The sequence below is a fragment of the Neodiprion virginianus genome, chromosome 2 (assembly GCF_021901495.1).
Source record: "Neodiprion virginianus isolate iyNeoVirg1 chromosome 2, iyNeoVirg1.1, whole genome shotgun sequence".
In the NCBI taxonomy this organism is placed as follows: domain Eukaryota; kingdom Metazoa; phylum Arthropoda; class Insecta; order Hymenoptera; family Diprionidae; genus Neodiprion; species Neodiprion virginianus.
Window position 1 is genome coordinate 1878905 of NC_060878.1, and position 27717 is coordinate 1906621.

Consider the following 27717-nt stretch of genomic DNA (forward strand, 5'->3'; position numbering starts at 1 on the left):
TTTCTTCGACACAGTAGATGAAAATGAACCTTTTTATTACAATATTACAAAATCTACAGTGGGTTCTATATGGCACAATCCAAATACATGAACAAACTTGCTAATACAAAATATCCGGTATACTGTGAATACGTGAAATACATCGATAAGTATACAAAGTACATTGAGTAAAAAATAAACACACTTATGTATCGATATAATTCGATATTCTAGTAGATTTATTATTACATTCACCACTTATTACTGCATGTATCTAGATAAAAATAATAAACTAAATGCATTGATTACTATTCTTGCTATACTATGAACTGCATTTGCGATTATTATCTGCCTATACATACATTATCCCACTCTATAACTACGCATAGCTGAACCGTACTTCGACTACGTCTATGATCGACATATACTATTGTATATATATTATCCATGTATCTATTTGCAACTACAGTAAGGATTTCGTTTCATTTCTACCTAGATATTAAAACTATCTCCACAGTGTACATTATCATTCAATATCGTTATCACTCCCATTTAATCATGGACATCCACCGAAGCATCACATCAATATAAATTGATTACATATATGAGTTTAATTATTGGAATGCTTATCATACGAATTTATCGAATTGATTCACAATTACCCAGAGACAACATTGTTATATATATTTATACGTGGCCGTACACTACTGTACTATAATATAGACTTTACCACACATGATTAGAAATGCCTAATATTGAAAGTACGAGTCACTTTATAATTAGCGAAACACTTATACGTTATACGTCGTCTTCACATAAACTAGATTAAACATTAGAAAACGTGATTATTGTGAAATTATGGTCCACATAGTTTCAAAAGTTTTATAGTCGGTAATTTCATACACATATATCGTACCTAAGTTACAGATTACTACAGAGGTGATAATTTCATTGCAAAACTCGCATGAGAAAAAAAATATCCAATAGCCTCGCAGCCTGATTCGTTAATTATGCATTTTTACACACTTCGAATACTGTAAGAGCATCAAAGTTCTAATCGCAATCAATTATTGTTAGCAAGCTATTCTAAAACAAATGAGCAAACAAATATAAATTAATGATTAATCGCAAATAAATTTTGCGAGGGTGCATTATTATTATTATTATTATTATTTTTTCCAATAACAAAGCATAACCAAACACTATCGCTTACTGCTGTGTTTCAACTTCGATGTTTCTACAGTAAAACTTTTTATTATTATCCCGTTATTCTGACTATACGATTTCTAACATCTGCATAAATCCCAAGGAATATTTTATTCAACTACAACTTTCCTACAACAATTCTCTAATTTTTACCTACTCGTAACACTATTCGTACACGTATGCTTATTTATAATTTCATTCTACGAAATTAAAGCGTACATAAGGGATTTTGCACGCACAACAAATTGATATTATGCATACGTACCAGCTGCAGTGGAATGCGATATGGAAAGAAAAACCTGTGAAAGCGTGGCGTCGTGAAAATTGTTACAACAAGAAATAACCGTTCACGTTTTTAATTGTTACCGAGCTTTTCGCCGTTTAAACCACAGTGACGGGATTCACTCTTGCGTGTAATTTTATTTCATACTGTTTAGAAATGTCGCTTAATGTCTCCGACGTCGGAGCTGAGAATAAAATCGTATCGTTGTACATAATATTATTAAAAGAATATTGTATTATTTTTCTATCATTATTCTTATCATTTTCACATTAACAAAACCAGCTTTTGGTACACATAATCAATCATCATCATCATCATCATCATCATCATCATCATCATCCTCATACACAAATTGTATAGATTTATACAAATATATAAGTATATGATAAATAGTGATATACATAATAGTTTAGTTACAGTTTATACATATATTCTTTTTTTTTCTGATCTTTTTGTTTTTCTTCGCCATCTTATCATTATTATCATTATTATTACTATACACGTATATTTACATTCAATTGTTGTATAGAAAATAGGTGTATGTAGATTACGCAACGTATAGAAATAGCCATGAGAATACTGTACCTACTATTCATAAATCAGTAACCAGTTGTTTAGTGCATTTGGTTGATTCAAAAAAGAGGTGCCTAATATGCAAATGGAACGTTGAAAATTTTATAACGCGAATCACAAAACTTCGATTGTTACTAATAATTAAGGTTATATCTATAATTTTATATGCTGAGCTTATGTATGAAAAATATAAAATAAAAATTAATCTGTAATCACATTATGCGAGAATTAATTTCCCACATCATTTTAATCCTGCAATCCTTTATCCTGATCTAAGGAAGTTTAGTATACGATTCAAAAATTTATAATACTGTATTTTTCGGAATGACCAATAATAGCTTGTATAATAATGCGGGATCATATTTATCGTGAGTACATAAAAGGATTAGAGTATCTCCATAGTAAAGATGAAAATAATAATAATAATAATAATAACAACAACAACAACAACAGTATGAGGAAATTGCATAGTGTAATAATACAGCAAACGTTATACCTGGTCCCATTTCTGAATATTTTGAACCTGTTTCATTCTTTATTGTACCGTTATAACGATATTCATTAACGTAAATAAATATTGCGCACCTATATTTCATGTACTTATGCAACACTGGCGTAATAAATAAATTTTGAATACTTTAATTGCATGATTTCTGAACTATGTATACACCAGTATAAGTTTTTACGACTACAAGTCAATAGATACAATCAAAAGTCAATTACTGGTGTAATTACAGGAATAAGAAAATATAGGTTCGGTTTTTCTTTTCTTTTTTATATAGGGTGCAAAATTCAATTAACCCGTCCATAGAAAAAACGTCCGTGTAATTTTTTTTTTTTTTTTTGTTCTTGTTTTTGTCCGTATTGCGTAATATGCAATAATGATAATAATAATTGGTAATCATATATACGGATTGATCACAGCTCGGCAGAAGGCGCATGTAAAATATAGATTAATATACTATACCTATATGTTATAATATTAGAATTTTAACTGTTGCTACGAGGTATTTGCTACATGTATATATTATATTTACAATATCATATCATGAGTATATAAACGATGTATGTATTTACAGTAAATAAATACACAGGAATATTCTGTTTGATTATATATTAAAGCGAAAAAAAAGAAAATCTCAAAAGACTGTAATCGATGGATGATAATTCGACTAGATAAAATGCATACTTTGAAAATTGATAAAAAAATAAATAAAACAAAAGGTTAATGCATAAATTTGATAGACATTTCTCGTTCCTTAATATTGGTATAAATTATAAAACCCAATAAGTAATATACCTACTGGATCATGTATTACGTAATTATATTAACTTTATAACTATTTATGTTTATACAATAGCAGTCTTTCCATGTGTTTCTATTTTGCACCCCCTTCTTTGTCAATCTTAAAACACGTCAATAAAAATTTCATATCGTCATCCCAAAAAGTGCGTTATTATCTATACACAGTACGTTAATAATAATTATATTTTGATACTAGACACATGTATAGAGTATAGTATACACTTAATCCTAAAAGTCCTACATAATGCGCGCGTATATTTTACAAGGAAAAAAAAGTAGTGTGGAAAATGAAGGAAGTCGATACGAATCAGCATGAAACATAAAACCAACGAACTGAAAAAGAAACGAAGAAGACCAAACCATAAAACTAAATGATATGCTGGTTTAATGCTTTGCTCGTGGTGTGCTAAAACCCATAAATAGAATTACGTTCGGGAATCACGAGATACGTAAAATTGAGGAAAATCATCAGCTAATATTTAACGAATTGTTGAAATGTTACACGCTTCGTGAAAATTGAAATTGGATCGGTTCGTACAATTTGTATATACTTAATGCAATTCGAGTATTATACATTCATAGACATGAATAGGCAGGCATAGACAATGATTATAAATACTGCATTTCGCGTTATTCGAAATATTACGTCCTGCGCATTAAATTTGCGATTATAGATACATGAGTTTTACCGCATGGTCGGTATACATATACGTTAGAATCAACGGGCAATATTAACGTATAAACAATTTATAATACAAGCATGAACTTCGCAATGGACGGAGCAAAAAGCACATTATAAAATTACCTTATACAACGTTGTAGTATAACGGGTGTGCGAAATGAAGCTCTTTGTCCATATTAATCGGAAACAATAAGCAAGCAGACAACATAAAACGCAAAAATGCTAAAAAAAAAAAAGAACGAACAGTAAAATAAAAAAAGAGGATCGCAGATGTACATTCAGTCTTTGGACAAAGATTTTACAGATCACGAATTACTCTTCATCAATAAATAAATACGTGTATAATATTTAAATGCGTTGTATACGTGACGTATTATTCATGTAGAATATCTTTAATTTATTATAAGTATCTTTTACTTAATCACTTTTTCAAGTAAATTTTAAAACGATCTTAGGAAATCGAATATACGAGAAAATAAGTTAAACTAACGACTCAACGCAACGCGAAAAAAAGAGACTACAATAATAATGTATTATAGTTTTAGCGTGGATGATAATTATTTTCTATTTATCCGCCAGTTCGCGTCACGTCATGTCAATATACCGTAGGAACATCTATACACATTATTACGGTGATTATAAAAAAGGGAAAGCTGCAAGTATAAAAAAACTTCTTTAACGGAATTGTATATTGTATAATAAATGATATTAATAAACAGTTATCACCGCAATTTACCTATATTATTGAATATACCACACGAATAGATGATATACACCTATACGTTATATTATGTACGTACGATACAGAGGGACATTTATACCCAACGATATAGTAAAAACTATTTAATCGTATAGCGATATAAGTTATATATAAAAGTCTTTCGGACATCTAGGCCGTTGTATTTCACGGGATTAAAACAAGAAAATAGAACGAAAACATAGATTTAAAATTTTTCTTGTTACAAGTTAAAATGCAGCCCCTCGACTTACTCAACGAACCCGAAGTGCCTCGGATCATTCAAGGGTAAAATGTTAAGAAAAAAAGAAGAAAAGCAAATTGATCTAGCACTGAAGCTAGAACGAAAATCCGTTTGGTATCTAACAAAAGTTTCCGCTAAACAGAGGTATAGAAAATTGTTTTAGGTAGCGGTATGTGCAGTGATCTGACTTACCAACGACTCTTCGATGACTCTCGGTGTCGTATCTCCTCTGGTAAGGACGCGTGCAGCCTGCACGGTAGTCGGTATATCGCTGATACCTGTTATAGACAAATAATGAATACTTTCCACATCTCTTCCATAAAAATTCTATAACATCAATAATCTCGGTGAATAGTTGAACGATCAATGAAATGTCTACAACTCGTAAACGTCCCGTCCATTGGGCCTGGCGACAGCTGGTCTGCAGGAAGCTGGGCTTGCGTACGAATGTATAATGTGAACCCTGAGACGAACGTCGCCGGAAGATCTGCCGGTGCCGTCACCGCGTGTCCGTCTTGAGAAGCTTACGGTTGTCTTGCAGCAGCAGTAATGAAAGAGCTTGACATAGGCGTTGCGAAAGTGCCGATCGGAGACGCAGTACAAAAGGTTGTTGAAGCACGACTTCGAGAGGGCGAACCACGCCAGGTTGTAAAACACCCTGGCGCTTACCGGGCGAACGGAACTCACGCAGAGGGTGACGCCAAAGGGTAGCCAGAATACGGCGAACATTGCGAAGCTGTACATGTTGGTCTTGGTCAGGTCGTAGTCCCAGGCGAAGGCAACCGGTGGTTTGAACGAGGCCCTCGTCGCCCGGCGCACTCGCACCACGAGGCACAAGTAGGCCAGTATCGTTATCAGAGCCGGTACTCCGACGACGATACTCGCGCCGACTGCCTGGACGAAGGCGATGCCGTTGAATCGTCGCCCGCAAAAGTCCGGCCCCAGGTCCAGGGACGATTGGAGGGCTACCGTCGTACCGGCGATTAGCCAGGCCGTTAGTATCAGGCTTGTCACGCAACTCGGCGTCAGTGCTTCGTACCTGAAATTTGATCGACGATTTAGTCAAGGGATTATTTGTGTATAATGCGAGCATCTTTTATACGTTTTTAAATGCGTGTTTGCCGTACACAATATACCCCTTACTATGGCGGTAGAGTGAGTCTGCGAATACGCATGCGCGGAGTACTGAAATTACCACTTTTAAGTCCTAGGAGTGTTGAAAGTGGTCTTTTCTGCACTCCGCGCATGCGCTGTCGCAAGCAAATCTGACATCAGGCGACCCCAACCTCAATTTCGTATATTTATCACTGAGTTTAAAAAAATGTTCTGCGAAAATAAATATTAAATTACCTTTCTTCGGACAGGCAAAGACGGGCGTAATTCTCGACGGCGATGGTAGCGAGAGTGAAAACGGTAACGAGAAAACAAACGGCCTCTAAACTCCACTCGAAACGACATATACTAGGAGATTCTTGTTGACCGGCTAAAATAACAATCGCAGAAGCAGGAATAACGAGGCCAGTTACGAGAAGATCGGCAAGTGCAACGTTGACCAAGAAAGCGTTACCTGAAACAGGAAAACTCGAATTTATCAATCAACTACAGCAGTTCTTTGCAGACATCCATAAATTCCTGCATACCTGTATAATTTAAGGATAAAAATCGGTAAGTATTGTGAGAAAAATAATTAAAATGCCTCACCCCTCTTCTTCAAATGATCCTCGACCATTACCGCCGATATCATGAAGACGTTACCGACGCTACCGACAACGGCCAGAGACGCCAGGAGCAGAAGACGGGCAACCCTCGACCAATCGGAAGACAGAGTTACTGGCGAGACATCGTCACCACCGTCGGCGATTTCCCCCCTCGTATTTTCAACCACAACACCGGTACCCAGTGCAACAATACCGGCAATCGCAGTGCTCATTCCAGCCGTGCTTACCGTGGTGACGTTCATCTTAAAAAAAGAAGATGCAATTAAAACAGAGACCCCGAAGTGTCGACGGGGCTATTCGGGCAACATGGCGTCGTCGTAAACGATCAGCTGATCGGATTAGACTAATTGTGCCAATATCAGAGCGCGGAGGACCGCCTACCAACTGCCAGACTTTCATTTTGTTTGATTAGGTTGAAACAGGATGATACAGAGAGTAGAAAGCTACTTTTATAATCGAATATAACTCGATTTGAGTGATTATAATGTGCCGAAAAATGGCATGCTACACTACTTTGGATCCTGTGAATCACATTACGATGAATAAAACAGAACAAGAGAATTGAATTTTACTCTGGCTTTAATAAGCTTTTCCAAGCAATATCAAATTGCCAGGACGATTTCGGTATTCGATGATTAGCCATCATAATGTGAACATTCCTGATACGCGAAAAGCATTTCAATTGACACAGGCACGTGTCACGTATGTACATACACACAAAAATGCTCATACGTATGCAGAAACTGGGCCAACGTTCATTATTTATCAATAGGAGAATGGGTGGACGACTGCCAAGAACGACAGGTTCGATTACAGTATGGAATTCACACTTGTTGCTTTGCCGATATACACATGTATATGAGCTTTATACGTATCTACTAGATATGTACTGCTCTATATCTGTATTCATGTATACGTAATACCCGCATAACACATGCGCGGATCGTCGAAATAATGTAAGAGAACTAACGATGAATAAATTTGTCGACATTTGCGAACGAAATTGAGTATTTCTCTATTTATCCGTCATAAAGAGGAAAAAATAAAATGCTGATATTTAATTTCACCATTTTTTTTAATATCAATCTTTTATGCGTACAACCTGTACTTGAGTCGGTATTTGAATTGGTTATAAAAATAGTGGACGTAACTCTGATGCAAATGACGAGATGTACAATAATTCATTGTATTAAACAGCGTCACATAAGTTTGACAATGTAGTGACTCAGTATGAATCTAGAAGTAAAACTATAAAGATAAGTAATCGGTGCAATTTATTATGTTGGGCATGATATTCAAGAAAGCTCGTATTTTATTGCATCGCCGATAACGGTGCACGCTGCATACAATATATAATATACCTATATATATATAAGTATGAGAGTTGAGATATTAAACTTTTTCTCATAATGTCCTCGCGGTATTAAGACCAAGGATATATATATTCATAACGTATGTATCGTACACCCAACAGGCGATATTAAATATCGCTTCTACGGGTTTATCAGAAATTGTAACGGTCAGCGACGAAACACTGATAAAAGAAATTCGCAGAGTAAAGAAAAATTTGCAAAAAAGAATTGACGCTGTTTCAATATTGCGTATTTTACCATCGTCTAGTTGGCACGGAATTCTGCATTCCTGCGCATCGATTGAATTCGAAATTCTAAAATCGATGAAGTTTATGTCGCATAATAACCCCCCAGGGTTATGCAAACAGCGTCCATACCCTTCTACAGAGCCATAAACCATACTGCAGACGTACGTAAAACATTATATATAGGCCACGTGTACATAACATACATAGATGGTCATATGTACAAGCAAATTACGAACACAAGCATAAGGTATATTCACTGGCACTCGATCAAATTGACCTTCAAGAATATGAATATGACCGTTTAATGCCTACCCATTGTCTAATCCGTCGCCCCTGCAAAATGCCAGTTTTCCACGTGATTTACTCGCTAATTTATACTAAAAATTTTCATGTGTTAATTCACAAAATGTTTTGAAAGAATTCAGCATATAATTTATTATATGATTTATCTTGGAAGTTCGTTAAAATATGTAAGCAATCACGTAATAAATTAAAAATCACGTATCATCAGATATATTAGATCAAAAACCATATATAGTCAATTATATAGTCAAATAATTTATAATGTGATTTCTTAGATGTTTTATCGAATTTCCAAGATGAACCATGTAATAAATTACACGCTGAATCCTTTGACAAAAATTTTATGATTCAACACATGAACATATATTCAGTAGTGTGCTTTAATGGATTGGAATGAACTATAGTCTATGGATTCAAAAAAATAACAGTTTCTGTTCTTTCTAATCAGTACAATTAAAGTCAGAGGTATAAATTTAACGTTACAGAAAATACAAGGATCAAAATGCGTATCGGGCAATTTTCTGTTTGAGAGAGCAACGAAGAACGAAAACGATGTTCCCGTCAAACTGACAAGCATATCAAATCTTGTGGGCGTGAGAGGCTCGTTACCCTCATTAGCGTCTTTGCCGTTTGTATGTATACATATATATAACACGTATATATATATATGTATGTATGTACAAACTAATGAGGAGGAGCGGCGCGAGTCTTGCCGACATTAATGGGTTTAACGACGTTACCCGCAATCACAACCGGCCCGTAAATTGAAACCGTTGCACCCTAAACGTGTGATAAATTTATCATCATGAAAATGAAAAATGTCGGAATGTAAGTTATCATGGAAATTTTCGTAATAAATTATTCTCCGCTCGTTGCGTAATCAACGAAGCCCTACGAGTTAGCAAGAAATTGCTGTATTCGCTGTAACTTCTGACTCAATAGAGAATTTAGGCTAACGTACAACATTTTAGTGGTTCAACATTACATGACTCGGTATTACGTACACCCTCTGTAATATCACGGCGGCATCTGCGACGCGTATTTAATGGTACATTTTTCGCACGTGTTGCATGCTGAGACATAACGTTGAAAAGTTTGAAGCACCGACCCTGCCAATTATGCATCTGATACATAATTGGGTAATTACACCGAGTCATTCTATGGGCGTGCCGCGTGTGTAATTCAACTTACATTAGGGGGAGTCCTCCATTTATACAATTCAGGGCCCATGTTTTAAGAAACCGCCTACGATTATGCAATTCTTCTCGTGTTTTTACCGAAATTCATCTGCATTTATGCAAATCAGGGCATGTTCTACAGTAATGTATTCCCGGTTGACCAAATGCAGGCGGATTAGGATGAAGTGCATCCTGAATTGCATAAATGCAGGCGTATTTATCGTACACTGAAGCGGGTATAACGCATAAATATAAGCGTACTTATAATCTTACACTGAATCGGATATGACGCAGTTTTACAGAATTATCCGGTCATATGTTAGACGTATAATATCGAGGTAGGCATGAAACAACATTAACGATAATAGGAATAATATGGATTCACCCTCACACTCAAACCTTGCCCAGACTGCCTGTGGCTTATTCATTATACCTGAAATTCCCAATCTACGCAAAAATATTACTCATTCACGAATTCTACACAATTTCGCAATTAAACTCGTTGCGATAACCGACACGATTCGTTGGGTGATATTTTTTTCCGTCTGTTCTCTGTTGGATGCTTCAACTGTGTTAAATAACCAGGAGTATTGTCTGAGCAATTAATCTCGACATTGTTTTACCTTTTCGGTAAAATTAAATTTTCCTATCGTGATCATTGCTTAGCAAGGTGACACACATTAACGCAATTAATGTTAGGTAGACGTTGAAAAACATTCACGTTAATACTATTTTTCCCCTTAGGAATATTCATTTGTCAGCGTATATGATGAAAGCCCCCAGTGGTTTTGTATTTTCTTCTCTTTGTGTACGAGTCAATTGTAAAGGTGTACAAGCAGGTTTGCACTCAAACCTCGAAGCATTAACCTAGATTTTTGTCGGAGGTAATAATTAAAAAATGTGTTATACGTATATACACGCATATGCATAATATTATAGGGACAATAATCCTTGCGTGTAGATCTTGGCATAAGGAAGTTTGATTAAATACACGCGTTTTCTTTGAAAGTGATTGTGGAAAATTCTTCGATTTATTAAAAAATTATTCCGAACTTTCTATACATGTAACTTAATCACCTGCTTAAAATCCTTTTCATTCGACGTTCTTTCATGCAATTCTGACAGTAAACTCGGAATTTTCTGCGAAGGGTTGATTGCAATGATCATATAATGGGACCCTATTGCAGCGATTGTAGAAGAAATGAATTCCAATCACGGTATATTGCATGTAATATATATCGTGCGTTATGGATGTTACACACATACTGTAGAAAATACCTACGTTATGGAGAGAGAGTTTCCCGCGTATTGATCATCACACCGTCAGATGCGCGGAGAGGATTTCACCGGCATGAGAGAGGGAGAGAAAGAACTAGAGTAGTGTTTCATAGCTGTGGTTATCCCGGTCCCAAATACATTATCCCTCATATATGAGCTGGCGCGTAAAACAGGTAGGTTATACGAGTCTGGCTCGGGACAAGGAACGACCAAAGTAAAATTGATATTGAGCCACTGATTACGGCGCTTTTATCGGCTCGTATTATACACAACCTTGTACTAACCTCAAACCTGTCCGTAAAAAACGCTCGGCGAAATACGAAGTATAGTTAATGCGATTCTTATTGCTAAAAGCTCCATTGTTTCACAGGGAACATGGATCATTAAAATGCAATGAATGCTGCTGAAGGTTATGATGATGATGATGATGATGATGATGATTGATGTGACGAGAGGGGGAGAGAAAAAGAGAGAGAGAGAGAAAGAGAGAGGGACAGAGAGAGACATAGATAGATAGATATTTAGATAGTTAGATAGACAGATAGATAGATACATGAATATATAGACAGATAGGTGGGTAGATAGATAGATTGCTGGATAGATAGATAGACATATAGATAGATAGATAGATAGATGGATAGATAGATAGATGGCGATAGATATTGATTGATTGATCGATTGTGTATTTGCTTATGCCCTGGTTATACCTTGAGACAATACGTCATGGCTGTGTTTAAAAATCCAAAGTAAAACAAGCAATATCAAGAACAAAATAATATAGTCTATAAAATAACGTATAATAATACAATACAATAGAACAATGTTGAATAGTGATAAAATTGTGACTGAGCATGATTTTAAGCATAGGAACCGTCCCTTAAAAAAGAGATGGGCAAATAATTTCGTGTTTAATGAGTTAAGGATCAGCATTGATGGTATTTACAAGCCAAGTAAAAGAAAGAATGACAAGTTAAAATGATAAGAGAGAGAGAGAGAGAGAGAGAGAGCTAACATAGCGGTATTACAAAAACCGGAAACTCTTACGGCAATCTCTCGATTGCGGAGAAACTCGATTCGATATCCTGCAATTCATGTATTAACGATTTCCTATCCGACGTATATATGTACTTACTCCTACACGCCATACGCCTACAGCTTTATAGGTATATAGGTATGAGGTAAAATATCGCGGGCTCCGGAAGGCTGTTCGTTTCGCGGGTTCGATTCAACTCTAGCAAAATCGGGAACGATAAATCCGCGTTATTCCTTCAGACGAACAAAAAGGAATAGCAGTCTCTCTCTCTCTCTCTCTCTCTCTCTCTCTCTCTATCGCTCTCTCCGCCGCAGAAAAGTCGTCCTAGTCTCTAAGGACTCTGACGTGAATCGACCATGCAAGACACGTGGACGTTGACCGCGGAGCATTGCCCTCGTATCTGTCATAATATATAATAAGTGTAGGAGCTTCTTCGTTTTGAATAATCGACGTTAGGCTGAACAAGTATGAATTCATAATCGTGGACAATTGAAGCTACGAATATTCGAAACCCTTTTTTTTATTTTTCCACCTTTTCGAAAAGATCAACGAAACGTCATTTTTTTACACAACTTTTTTACTCAGAACTTGAGGTTGATATTGAATTAAAGATTTAAAATAATACCAAGATACAAAATGGCTATGGAATCATTTTGAAGATTAAATTGAAAAAGAAAAAAGAAATTTGAACTATCATAGAAATGTTTGAATAACTGTAACTCAAAGACCGTTGCATGCGTGAATAGGAACAAGAAATATTAATTTAGCGTCCTGTAGGCTTTACTATCATAGAATGATACCGATACGCACGAACAATTTTGCAGAGATTTCATTTGCACGTATAAAAATATATCATATTTTCATCACAACCGTTATACCCAAATCGAGTAAAACGAAAACACCGAGCTTCTCTTTCTCTCTTCCAGGGAATTGATTTTCAAGATTGGTAAATTCAATCTCCGATATCCTTTTACACGATATAATGCTGTTATACGTGCAGGGAGCGATATAACACACGATAAAACACTGGTAGTGAGATAGACAGAATAGAAACAATATAAAGCGTAGATAATCCAGGGTGGCTCAACCCCTGGAGGGATTGAGAAAATCAAAGCTAAGTTTCTCTTGCCAGGAATTGGGTATCAATCCGATTGATTCGTACAGAGTAAGCCTGACGAAGCTATGTGGGAGTTGTTGGAGGTTTATGGGGATCCCCCGTGGCGCGTCTAGTCGTTCCTTGGATTATTCGGGGTTTGTTAAGGGTGTAATTACTCCAATGAAACGACAGCGTCCTCGATGCGTACCCACGCACGCATATTGATGACGTTACATAAGTTTATGTAATCTGCAACATCATTATTTCCACACATGTATATCATGCCTATTTACTGAGACACCAAAATCGATTCGACATTGAGTCGTCCATCGCCTGCACGCAGTTAAAATATTACATAGTAAAATCTATTCATACTTAATAATTCTGCATAAATTGTATCCACGAATTATAGATATATTAAAAAGAAGATTTATCGTTGCCTCGATTCTTGTGAATTAGAAAAGGCAATTTTTCCCTCGTCGGGAAATATAAAATATTACTCTCGCGATACGAATGATATTTAAGGTATTTTACTCGAAAATTTGGCTATAGCATGATAACAGTGAGTTTCCGTATCTGCGGAACGATGCAGTTATATGTGATCCGTGCATCTTGCAATTGATCTCGGTTAAAATATTGTTATTTCATAGGAATAAGCAGAAAAAGAAGGGATTGGCCGCAACGCTAGGATTCAATAATAAACTCTCGACCTATAATTAAATTCCTGTAGTGTATACATACTTATATACATCTATTTATTATATATATATATGTATGTATATTATATATACATATATACATCCGGCGCAAACTTGTCTATTCAACGATTTTCTCGAGTCGAAGATCTAATTACATTCCATCCTCTTCTCTTCTCTTTTCTTCTTTTCTTTTCTTCTTCTGCTTATTCAATTCAAATTGCAGCAAGGCGTCAGCTTTTTTTGAGTATATAGGTTTACATAGGTATATGTATAAATAGGTATACTTGTATTTGAGTGGTAAATATGTATAGGTACATATATCTGCTGATGATTTTCAATCTCAGGTATTACATACCGTAGAAAATCTACAGGTATATCTTTATGTCTTTAATACAAATCAGTCTCCACGAGACAAGGGGGTTGGAAGAAAGAAAAACAAAAAATAAGAAGAATAAGAAGAAAGAGGAAAAAGAAAACTACATGAAAACCCACGTATACAATGTACATGTAACCTATACATAGGTATACCGTATTATACATACAGGTGGGTTGCGGTTTAAAAGATCTGAGTGAATATCGACGAACGACGTGCGAAATATGATTTTACACCAGGGTGGTTCGTACCGCGAAGCGGAAGGGCGAATCAGACAAGAGAGAGAGAGAGAGAGAGAGAAGCAATTTTACGCTATGACGCTTCCAGTTTCTTAAAATTATATCCGCATCCCCTTTCTCAACGTCGGAGACGACGTTGACGACGACGAGATGACCAGGTCGTAGAAATAATTCAAGTTTCTCGTTCAATTTCCTCCGGATGCACTTTATTCACACATCATTTTACCTAGAAATTGTTAGATCTCTCTCTTTTTCTCCATTATTATTATTATTATTGTTGTTGTTGTTAAGCACATAACGTACGTTAAAATCTTTATTTTAATCAAATAAGTATCTATTCTTATATACGATTATTTTTGCTTACGCTTTTGCCGTCCATAAACGTAAAGCAAATTCGCCCGCATTTATACAATTCAAATTACATCATGCTGAATACGCCTGAAGTTATGCAATTTCAGATTAAATACCGTTTGCTTTCAAGTAAACACCACGGCATATGGGGTTGCCTATCACTAGGGAGAACAAATATCGGTAAAACAGATCTACCGAGTCGTAATCACTTTCGTCAGGTCAAGGCATGTAATCATTTTCACGAGACCGCAGAATGCGATCACTGAATGCGCCAGCATAGGTTTTAAACGGTGAAATAACTGCTTGGACAAATCCACACAACCTGACGACAAGAGCAACTCCAGCTCAGTCGCGCGGACTTTTAACGCACTATATACCTACCGATAACTCGTGCCGATATTTGTTCCCATCAGTGGTAGTCAAACAAACACACTCCGGCCTTTACTTGGCAGCACCGTGTATACGTTATTTAAAAATGCGCCTACATTCTGACAACTGGGGGTACATTTAGGTGAAACGTGCCGTAAATTGCAAAAATGCCAGCGGATTGACTCTACCTTAAATCGCTCGTGTAACTTTTCTACAAAATAACCGGGCATATGTGAAAGAAGATTTTCGAACGATTGAGTTTCATCATAAGGGTTGAGAAGAAAAAAAATCAAAAAGAAAAAAAACTATTCAACTTGTGACGTATACTTGAGAGCGGGAATTATTCGGAGTCTCCGAATGAAAAAATCTTGAGACGCGCGGGAACGTCGCTGTGGAAATTCATTCGAAATACTTATATACATATGTAGGTATACACGTGAAGGCGCTGCATAGTCTCGTCACCCTCGCGACGAGGATGAGGTACGTTTGGGAATTTTAAACCCGAGTGCTCTGCCCGTGATGTAAGACCGTCCGGATAGAGAGACCTCTTATCACCGTCTCTACCATACAACGCTGTACAATAGGGGCAAGGGTTATAAAGGCACAAGGACGACGTGCCTCAACGAAATTAAAACTCCCCGAGAGATGAAAATAGCAATATTGCGCCCCCGCTTTACAGTCCTGCGGAAACATTAATATTAGATATACCTGAAAGTGTGTTATGCGTTAAAAAAATGCGAGGTAATTTTTTTTTAAATCTATCAATTTTCAGGATTATATTGTCACATCTATCCCAACTTCCAATATACACAACACCCTCGGGAAAATACTACCAAACTTCTCAATCGTGTCTGCGACTGTTGTATCAATGCAAAACTTTGCCCTCGTAGTAGACAAGTAACGTTTCGCTGTTCTGATCATCTTATGCCGTTAATATCTCGTAAATAACCTATTTCCTGCAACAGCACTGAAGGAAGCTGTCATATAACAGCTGCTACCGCTGAATAGTTGTTGCGAGCAAGTTACAATTTTCACACCTTCTTTATCATGTACTAATTTAATATTTATAGCCCGTATTTTTCACTGTTAAATGTTATGAAACTATTTCAATTTAATGTTATGAACAAAAGAAATTTTTCCAAGTATTATAATTTCTTACTTACAACTTGTACAATTGAAGGCAATACAAAAATTAACAATTTTCAATAATCACTGCACATGGTCAAGATCTTCAGTTGTAAGAAAAAGTAAAATGCTGTGGAAAAAAATGATATCAAAAAAAAAAATTAAACACCGAGAAAAATATCACCGTAATAATCCGATCCACGTGTCTCGACGACCCGGAAAAAATAGCGTCGCCCCCATTTATATCGCGCGATTCAAATCACCCGTCTTTTCACACATATACCCCTACGTATAAAATCTATGCCCATGTATTTGATACCTCGCGACATATCGCGATAAGACATAATGAATCAAAGCGGGAAAGCGTTCAAGTTGGAAAGAAGGAGAAGGAAAAATAAGGTAGGTAAAAAAAAAAAAAAAAAAAATCAAACAACAAACAACACGGTAAAACTTATGCACGATGGTGTATAATCCGTGTGCATATGCGTAAGTGCGGATTCACTCGTACGTGTGCATAGACGTAGGTATAACGGAGTTTGTCGATCGTGCTAACAGGTAGGTCCTCCACCGCGCCCAACGCGAGTCGCGGTGGGAAGCTGTATCGATTGAAAGCTCCGCCGGGGACTACGGCCTGCCTGACTCAGCCTCTACTTCTACTACTGCCACCGCACCCTTCTCTCTCTATCTCTCTCTCTCTCGCCTCACTTATAATATTATACCTACGCGGGTGTAACAACACAACATGGTACCGAGTTGTCTCGAAACCTCGAACCCCAATATACAGAAGGCTACGTCACACGGTACGGAAAGAAAGTCAAAAGATTAAAAAAATATTGATGGGAAATTTAAGGTTGGGTAAATCCGCCTGCATTTATGCAACTTAGGGTACACGATTTAACAATCGTCATTTGTTTCGTGGGACGTCAATGTGATTGATGGAAGCGAGAAATATTCGGCCAACTGTGAGAAATGAAGAAATGTCAATATCGATGGGTAAAGTGAATACCTTGAAACAGAAAGTTAAAACAATAAAAAAAAAAAAATATTTGTAATACTGCGTGTAACGAGAGAATTCGTAGAAATGTATGATGGGAAATTTTACGGTGAGTAAATCAGCCTGTACTTATGCAATTTAGGGTACACGATTTACCGATCGTCATTTGTATCGTGGTAAATCAATTATACGGTTGGAGGAAGTGTGAATATGCGGCCAATTATGAAGAATTGGGAAATACCGATATCCACGGTTAAAGTAAATACCCTGGATCAGAAAGTTAAAACAATGAAAGAAATATATGTATAATACTGCGTGTAACGGGAGAATTCGTAGAAATTGACGGTGGAAAATTTTACGGTGGGTAAATCCGCCTGTGCTTATGCAATTTAGGGTACGCCATTTACCGATCGACATTTGTTTCGTGGTAAATCAGTTATATGGTTGGAGGAAGTAATGAATATTCGACGAATTGTGAGAAATGAAGAAATATCGATATCGACGAGAAAAGTGAATGCCCTGATTAATTGCATAAATGCAAGCGGATTTATCCAATGTTGAATTGCTCGCCACACATTTTCACGAACTCTCCCGATATATACAAATTTTATATACATTTTTTACCTTACTTTTTTTTTCCTTTTTCTCTGTCAAGTTCCTTTCATTGTTTTTGTTTTTCCTAGTAATAACGGATTCAGGTTTATCAATCGCTGAAAAGATTCGCACTTGTTCATAATGTATTAACGATCGTGAAAATCGTTGATGAAGTAACTACGCACAACGAATAATCTTAATATATTCATATAACACACGTACGAGTCTGGAAATTGGAATGCGCGCGCGTCCATGGTTTTCTTTCCCTAGTAGCCTCTAGGCAATGTATACGTGCCAAGGGTAAAGAAAAGGGTATAGATATGAGATTGGGTGAAAATAAGACGCGGGGAGAAAGGAGAATAAAAAGAGTAACTTGGAACCGCACTTTCGAATCACGAAACTCCGTCGTCGTCCCCCAATCTTCGTATATATAATATATACATAGATAAGTGGGATACATGAATTATTATATGAATGTATACACACGCTTGGAATTCAAAACAGGTGTGTTGTCAAGATTATATGCATAAATCGTTTATATCTAATACATTTTTTCTAACTGAATCAAATTCTAGGCATACACGTAACATGATATAGATATTTTATTACTGCTTATTATAGGACAAAAAAATATGATTTCAATATTTCGTTGAACGTTTTTGTTCATTCTAATTTTTCCTTGGTTTTTTTTTTCCTTCTTTCATTTCTTTTTTTTTTTTTCTTGTACATACGTCAATTTCCACAACGTAACTGTGAATTTTAAACCGTTTCCGTGAAATGCATTCAAGTCGAAAAGACAATCGTTTGCATGAATTGAGGGAAAAAAGAAGAAGCTCGAGATAACAAAGGAAAAAAGCCTGCACCCTCTTTCGCCGCGAGGAAAACGCCGGTTATTCAGCATAGTCTAGCCACCGATGTCGGCGTTTCTATATGTAGTTAGCGACTCGTCGGCGACACCGGCTGACTAAAGCGGATTACCACTACTTGTTCGTTTACTGAGCGTTCTGTTCTTACAATACAGATGCTCTCTTACAATTAATAATAATAATAATAATAATAATACTAATAATAATGGCAGTAGTGATAATAACTGTGTATTGCAAATCGTGACTTCCGTTAATGATTGTCAGATTTTCATTCGACTCGATTCAATTTTTACTGTCTTTTATCGTTAGTTTAACTTTGTTCGTTCGTTTCTCCTCGCCTGTATTATCCGTTAAGGAAAATACATACATATACATGATATATTCTTCTTCGATCCATCCTTATTTCAGTTTCATTCACCGAGTTGGAGTACAGCTTAAAAGGTTCGCCAATTTAGGAGAGTGGCACGGATTGAATTATACATTGAACAGAAGTTTGCCAACACTCTATAGTACCTATGTACAATACAAACACCGTGCAATTATATTCACGCTGCACGCGCTGCCATGCATTCAGTTTATTCTTATTTTATTTTATTCTCTTAATATCATCGATTCACCCACATACTCATTCATTTTGCAGTAGTTTCTAAGAAATTATAGTAAAAAAAATTAATAAATTGTTCTTAATCTTAAAAACATACCTTCATATACGCATTTTTATGCGTATTTTCCATACGCAAAGTACCCGTTTCTATGATGGTCGAGTGACGGAGTAATGAAAAAACCACTTGTAAGTTTTAGGAGTGTTGAAAGTGGTCTTCTCTGTACTCCGCGCATGCGCTGTCGCGAACAAATCTGACATGACGCGACCCTAACCTCAATTTCGTGTTTCGTGAAAAACCGCGGAACGTACTCATGTTATATAAACAATCTCGTCCAACAAAGAGGCAACGGTCTTTTCGCCTCGCGTATTTTCAATATTCGTTTTCGGCTCCCCTACGACTCATATTGCAAACTTACGCTTGGCCCGAAAAGACCGAGTCTCCCTCCTGGTTACACAATAAACTATTTCAGGTGATTGCAACATTATATTGTCTCTTTATTCAGCTCATTATTACTATAATTTTCTCATAATACGGCATCACGCATGATGTGGAACCCAAGCCATCGAGTATGTATATACATATTCTATAGTCCATGTCTGGTTGATTGATTGCTTCTGCATCGGTTACGAGGTCGCGAGTTTCTAGAGAGGTCGTCGTCTTTTCGCGCGACGGCAGACGGTGAACGGACGAAGCTATAATTTCGTATTTCCAATATGTATGTACCTACTTGCAGATTGCCTGTTCGGTTTAGCACAGCTTGCCCAAGGATTATTGAATAATTTAATATTCACAATAAAATGTAGGCGGATTTTGTTAGAATGTGCCTTAAATTGCATAATTGCAGGCGGATTTGAAAATTATATATCCGTATTGCATAAATGCAGGCGGATTTTGTTGAAATGTATCCAAATTGCATACTTGCAGGTGAATTACGTTAATGCATATCCTAAATTGCATAAATGCAGGGGGATTTCGATAACTTGTATCTGAATTTCGTAAATGTTGGCGAATCTATCCTGTATTAGATTGCCCATTTCACACTTTGACAAAATGACCCGCTACATATACAAACACACCTGCGAAAGCTTTCGGCTTCTCGCCGAACTTAACACCGTATAGAATGAGCTTTATTCAGATTATCCCTGCGACATGGCATGCGTGCGCAATATATACCGTGTAACATGCAAACTCCATTTCCTTGTAGTGTAGGTTGATTGTAAGTAAATTGAAAGCGCAGCGGGATATCGAAAATTAACTTACTTTGTTGAATTCCTCAATCAAATGTAAAAATTTCTTTTACACACTCTGACTATGCTGGTATTTTTATTTTCTTTTTCTCCTCTCCGTCTGATTTCTTGTTTGTTCCATTCTTACTTTAAAATGATATCAAAAACACAAGAAAAAAGTGATCGGATCAAGAAAGTTGTTTCCAACAAACCGAAATAACAGAAATAACAGAAAACAGAAAAAGGAATCAGTAAAATCGATATACCTATGTATATACCCTAATATTTTGTGTCTTTAGGTATGTACCGTGTAAATTTATGTGTAATAAATTTGGAGGACAACTTGCAGCGATCGCATATAACTTTACTTGAAATAGCATAATTTGCTTTTGCACGCTACGGTTTTATTGCTACGATCTGTATTGTAAACATAACGGTTTGTATATACACAAATATAATATAGCTATATAACGTGAAAAAACGTGAAATATTTATAAAAACAGCGTAGAAGTTGTTGTGTTTACAGGAAATTGCATGTGCTGTAAATAACAAACTTCTATAAACCCCGTGCGTATTCGAACAATATAAAATTTCAGCCGAAATGATCAGCTGATTGCTCACCTCGGCGCCATGTTGATTTCCGGAGTTCAAATACGAAGAAATTGTCTGCCGTTGAATCGAATTGACGTATGCGAAAAAATATATTTTTATCTTACGCAGAATCCATTCTCTACATTCATCCGGAATGAATCAACCTACAAAAACTGTAACATTAATATTTGATTGCGTCAAGTGCAGTCTAACATGGAAATTTTTTTGTCTCGAATTCATAATATCATAATCAAATATTTATACCTGTTATCGTCACACGGACTTTAACACTGCATAAAATTTGCAGAACACGCAAACTTATGAAATACAAAAAAAATGTTATATCGAATATAGAATTGCTGTATGCTGAGATGTATATTATATATATATATATATATATATATATATATATATATATATATATAATAAAAAATAAAAAATAAAAAACAGAGTTTATAATTATAGACATACAGGTTCTAAGCCTAGTCAATGTCGCGCATTCATAATATATAATCGTGTTGTTAACGTGTTTTTTTATTCATTTTCTCCTCATACCTAACTGGCAATTTTCCAACTCAAATTTATCCGCACGTGCGACCGCACGTGTTTCAATTACATATAAAACAGATATGCATATGTTTATATTCACGATGTATACATATATGTACACGTCACCTCGTCGCTGCTGCAGTGAATGTTTCAATAACTCTTTAAACTGTAGGTGCATTCGCTGTTATAAATGCAAATAATATTTTAGTTCCAGCTATCGTAGATTCCGGATACAAAAAAAAATATGCTGAGAATTTAATGTTAAATTCGAAAATATCGCGATGTATCATGTTTAATTATAGTTATGAATTTTGAAAACCGTGAAGTGGAAACCGTTGAAACCCGTTTTTCTACAGAATTATGGAATGAAAAAAATTCAAGTTGGTTGTATACGTGCTTTATCCTTACCCAAGCTCATAATAAAACAATGTCTGAAAAATGACAGACATTCGTGAAAAAACATCTCGTGCATTGTATTTTTTTTTTTTTCCGTTCGCGATTTTTTACGTGTGCTGTTTTTTTCCGACACCTCGTATATATTACATACATATACTCGACTGCGCGATCCTTGAACCAAAAAAAAAATCTTATCACCTCGATCAAATATCCTTATAATATCGCAATATATAAGAATTACATAGATATACGTTTATATTCGCACGTGTGACGCGAAGAAACCAGATCCATGCCAATATATATGTATAGAGAAAAAAAAATGTACGAGGGAAGAAAAACGTCATGGATATATAAACGAAGGTTATAGGGTGAGAAAAAAAATTCCAAATCGTAAAATATGATCGTGCATTGTCTACAATGGTGTTATTCGCCTCGAAGAAAGCTTCTTCTCATGATGGATATCAGCTATAATTTTAACGCAGGTATAACGTGTCGCTGAAACATATATGCTGCGCATCGGCATTTAAACAATCAGCAATATCTGTATAATTATAAGGGAGTAACAGAGACGGAAGTGGGTAATAAGCGAGACGAGAAGCCAGAAACTACATCGCGTTGCCGCTGGTGCTGCTCCTGCTGCTCGGCAAGGAAAGATCATTCAAACTTTATACAAGAGCTGTATTTCCCGTTCGCTCCGTGATACACGATCGCGTTTATAGTCAGACAATTACAAGTATACATCATATATCCATATCGATAAATTATACCATTTAACCCGTTCACTTTAAAACGAAAATATTGACTCAAAATGCCTTTGATTGAGTAAAGAAAGACTTTTGGGACTATTTTGAGATGTTTTAGACATGTTTCGGAAATCGCTGGTTTCTTTTTTTGTTTTTTTTTTTTTAAATTACCGTTTTTCTCGCAATGTGAGAATAATTCCACAAAATAAATAGCGGCAATCGATTTGTCAGAAAATTTTACTCCTGTTTCGTATACTTGACAATTATTTAATATGCAGTATATATCGAGAAAATCTTAAAAAACGAATATCAACATTGTACACTATTGTGTACAAAAAAGCGAATGGGTTAGTTTCACCTTTTAGTAATTAATAACACAATTTTTTTATGCACAGATCTAGGTGTGTCATAAGATTAATACATTACGGGAAACACAAATTCGGTATAAAATTATACCACATGTAAGTAGATAACAAGTTTCCGTTCAATCTTGCCATTTCCTTTCTTTTTTTCTACATCGTGAAATATACGTTTAGTTTTAAATGTAACATAATATAATTCGTTATACACACATCGTGTAAGCTAAAGTACAATTATGGGTCAAGTGTGGTCAATATGCCGGCGAATAAGAAGCCTATGCATGTACATGTGCATGCCTACCTACATACATGCACACATATGTCGACAGGTCGATCGATTTGTACAAAACCAATCCTCGAGAATAGGTCGAATAGGTATGTATACCTAATTGTACTTACATAGGGACTTGCATGACCTCGGACTGTATGGTAACATACATGTATGTATTACCTCAGTTGAGGTTAACTTGTATCTCATTTTCCGTGCGAGGTGTTACATAGGCCAGAATTTAGTTCAGTTCGGTCGATACTCGCAAACGTTGTTTATATAACGCGAGCATGCTTTACGCGTTTTCCCATGCCTGTTTTCCGTACGCAAAGTACCTGTTTTCATGACGGTCAAGTGAGTCGGCGAATGCGCATGCGCGGAGTACTGAAAAGACCACTTTTAAGTCCTAGGAGTGTTGAAAGCGGTCCTTTCCGTACTCCGCGCATGCGCTGTCGCGAACAAATCTGACATTACGCGACCCTAACCTCAATTTCGTGCTTCGTAAAAAAATGCGTAGCATACTCTCGTTATGTAAAAAATCGTGCGCATTAAGGAGGCAACGGTCTTTTTGCCTCGCGTATTTTAAATATTCGTTTTCGGCTCACCTACGACTCATATTGCAAACTTACGCTCGGCCCTAAAATATCGAGTTTGCATCCTTGTTACACAATATAATATTATTGAAGTTCAACGATCGCGGTTCTTCAATTACTTGCAGAAAGAATCATATTTACATACAATTGAAATTTAGGTATACATATACCTATAATGTAGGCAAAACATTGAATTTCATATAAATGGATCATATTATATTTGTATACATGAATGCACAGAGAAAAGATTTGTTTGATTTGACGAAATTTCGTTGAAAAATGAGTCGTTCTTCATTCAAGGAAAACGTGGTCAGAACGTCATTTTGCCTTATCAAATGTAACCGTATGCATTTGAATTACCAAAGAGAAAAAAATAAAAATAACAATTTCGCCATACTTGGTAAAGTGAACAAATTCTTTGTTTTTTTACGTATATTATTTCATACTCGGAATCTCTGTCACAATATCACAAAGATCTGGAATTTTCCGTAGTATAGGTTAGGATTGGGTATAATATAAATTATATACTATATATTATAATATAGGTGATTATTTATGTACCCAAACCGGCTCGTATTCTCTGAGAATAAGTCTTCTCCGTGTTTCTAATTCACCCCTTAGATCCTCTCACGTACCTACGCCCGGTGGAATTCGGGAATTCGCGGTTCGCCGGCTGACGTAACGTCGACGGCAATGTAGATACGTGTTACATACATATACCATGCCTATATAACGCATATATACGGTTCCGTTCTACCTACTTCGAGAGAGGGTTCCATGTAATTTCAGCTTAAAACGGTGGGATTTTATTTTACGAGCCTGCACCTATATTCTATATACACATATGATTCATATCTATACACACATAATGCACATACATATATCTTATATATACATATATAATATATAAGGTATGTACGCCACGTGTAATGACTGGAGCTGAGAACCGGGCGCCGAATAAAGGTCGATGAATTCGGGTAGTTGTTGTTTCGTGTGTAAAAAAGGAAAGGATTCTGGCGGTGATATCAAAGCTACAATTTTACCGTACAATTTTACATCTTTAACAAGGGAGGGGATGATGGTCCACTGGATCCCGAGATTTTCCACTTTTTATCGTTACGCATATTCACGATTTTTGAAATTTCACGTACGATTTTTCAAGAAAGTATTGGCTCGATCCCTGCAAGCAAAAATCCGGTGCGGATATCCTTTTACGGAAAGATTAAGAGCGCAACACTTATCGAGTAATCCGACTTTCACTGCCGACCAATGAGAAAGCGCGCTGCTGACGCTGCGCATGCGCAACGCGATGCTTGAGTCACGTGTCACTCAGCCGATTGGTCGAAAGTTGAGAACGCTGTAACGCTCTCCTAAGTTCCCAAAAAGGATATTTGAGCCGGGATTTCGTCGGAAAACTAATAAAACCGTGAAAATTTATACATACATGGTGGGTAAAATGAATTGGGTGGAGAAATTAAGAAGGAGAATTTTATCGTTTTATTGAAAAATCAGATAATTAATTTGTGGCCTAAATAGTGTACGAAACAGCCATGGAATACAAGAAAAATGATACATGACTACGGGAGAGATGATCAGAGGAAGAGAACGACTTTACTCTCAAAGCGTTGTCATCAGGCGCATCCCGAGAGTGACAAGCGTACCTAAAATTACCGGATCACGATAGCCTGAAAGTAAAACGATGAGTCGCGAGACTAGAATAGAGGAAGAGATTGTCTAAGCAAGAAACAAATCCGATAACGATTTTACTCTTTCACGTTCGATGAAAACTGTTTGCTACAGTTCTAGGACTAAATCCACCTGGATTGATTATCCCCGGACTGAATTTCCCGGACAATATGCAAGCGAATGAAATCACCGCGGAAAAAATTACCCCACTCAAAAATTCTTCCGGACATTCATTTTAATTTATTGATTTATTTTCAATATCAGAGTTTCTTCCGTATACAGCAGGTATATTTATTTCAATTTATTTACTATTTATTATCCTGGAGATTTTATTCGGAGAGATTTTAGGCCGAGGGAAAATTTCGTTCAGGGTGATTTTGCCCGGAAAATTTAGTCCGGGGGAAATTTATTTCACGGAGATATAAACCGGATGCCGGTTAGGTTGGCTTCAGGGTTAAATTGCTTTTATGGCAGCTTGCAGGGGAAGAAACTCGTCCAGCAACAACAAAGAATGAGGCAAAATCTTTATTCGTCAAGTTTTTATTATTAATCATATCGTCGCGTGACTAACGCTGCTTTTGCCACGATAAACCCACAAAGCATAAAACTGTTATAAGAAACGTCCGCAATTCATCGATCAGTTCGGTATTGCTTGATATTATTATATATGTATATACCATGAATATGCTATATATGAAAAGAAATTCCGAAACGAAAAGTATCGAAAGAAAATTTTTTTTTGTAAGAAAAAAATGTTCAACTATACATGACGAATCTGTATATACACGTAAGATTCAAATTTTCTTAGGACAATTTTCATTTCAATCCGACGTTAATAATGTATAAGGCCGAAACCGCAGATATGACAAACACAGATAGATATCGTAAAACAAGAGTTATAGACATCGTCTACATTGCATGATACGGAAATTTAAATTAGCCGTTATCTTAATGTTTTGAAACCGTTCCAAACTCGCGTGGAATTTTGATTCGTAGCTGGTGAATTTGAACGAATTCATTATAGGTATCTTAAAAAGAGAATCTCTTCGTTACTCTGTCTTTATATCTATTCTTGTATATCTCGTACAACGATCGCGCTATTATTGCTACCTACCTAGAGTGAATAATTGTGTTATAATATCGCGGCTTTAATAATAATTGAATAATCACACAGGTACGCAGTAGCCAATCTGAAATTAAACGAAACTGGATTGCAAAAACGCCCTACGTAATAACGTACGCAATTACGAAGATTTTGCTCGATGAGTATATATATATATACGGAGTTATGAAACACTTCAAGATACCAGCACCTACTCGAAGGAGATGTGGGGGGGTGTAAAATCGTTTGATTAGCTGAAACTGATTGTGAAATTGAACTGCGTCTAAACCCCGAGTTCAGATTCTGCGGCGGGTTCAAATTGCGTCGTTAATATTTCAAAACTATCATATTACACAGAGGAAACTGAATCTGACGATCGAACAAATTTACCCCGCATAAAATAAGCCAGAAATTTAAAACTTTAACTTCGAATAATTTTAACGAGCAAAATTAAGGTAATTAAAAAATTCACCCGAATACAAAAACAAGATAGAAAATCGATTTTTATTTTTTTCATCGCTCGCAATAAAATAGGGACGGAGATTTTATTTCATTTACTCGAAATCGGTATTTAAACGGCATCCTTGAAATATAAAATATACAACAGTTTACGCATATTTTGGCACGTGTAGACATCGTTAATTATATTCGTGTATTCGTCAACAAAAACACGTATCCAGATGGTTGGGGGGGGCGCTACTTTGGTTTACTTTTTTTCTCTTTGGAAATTACTCTGTAATACAAACCGATATGAGACGAATGAAAAAACGAAAAG

General features: G+C 36.1%; 1 protein-coding gene across 4 annotated transcripts in view; it reads right to left on the minus strand.

Moving 5' to 3' along the window:
- Window positions 1–27717, minus strand: part of LOC124298087 (melatonin receptor type 1B-A-like) — a 46128-nt gene continuing 18411 nt past the window's right edge. For all 4 annotated transcript variants that reach the window (XM_046749685.1, XM_046749686.1, XM_046749687.1 and 1 more), the window contains 3 exons: window positions 6711–6969; window positions 6360–6576; window positions 1–6048 (listed from right to left, as the gene is read on the minus strand). In XM_046749685.1, the coding sequence (XP_046605641.1) occupies window positions 5385–6048; window positions 6360–6576; window positions 6711–6969 (1140 nt within the window). In that variant the 3' untranslated portion in view covers window positions 1–5384. The remainder of the gene's footprint in view (window positions 6049–6359; window positions 6577–6710; window positions 6970–27717) is intronic.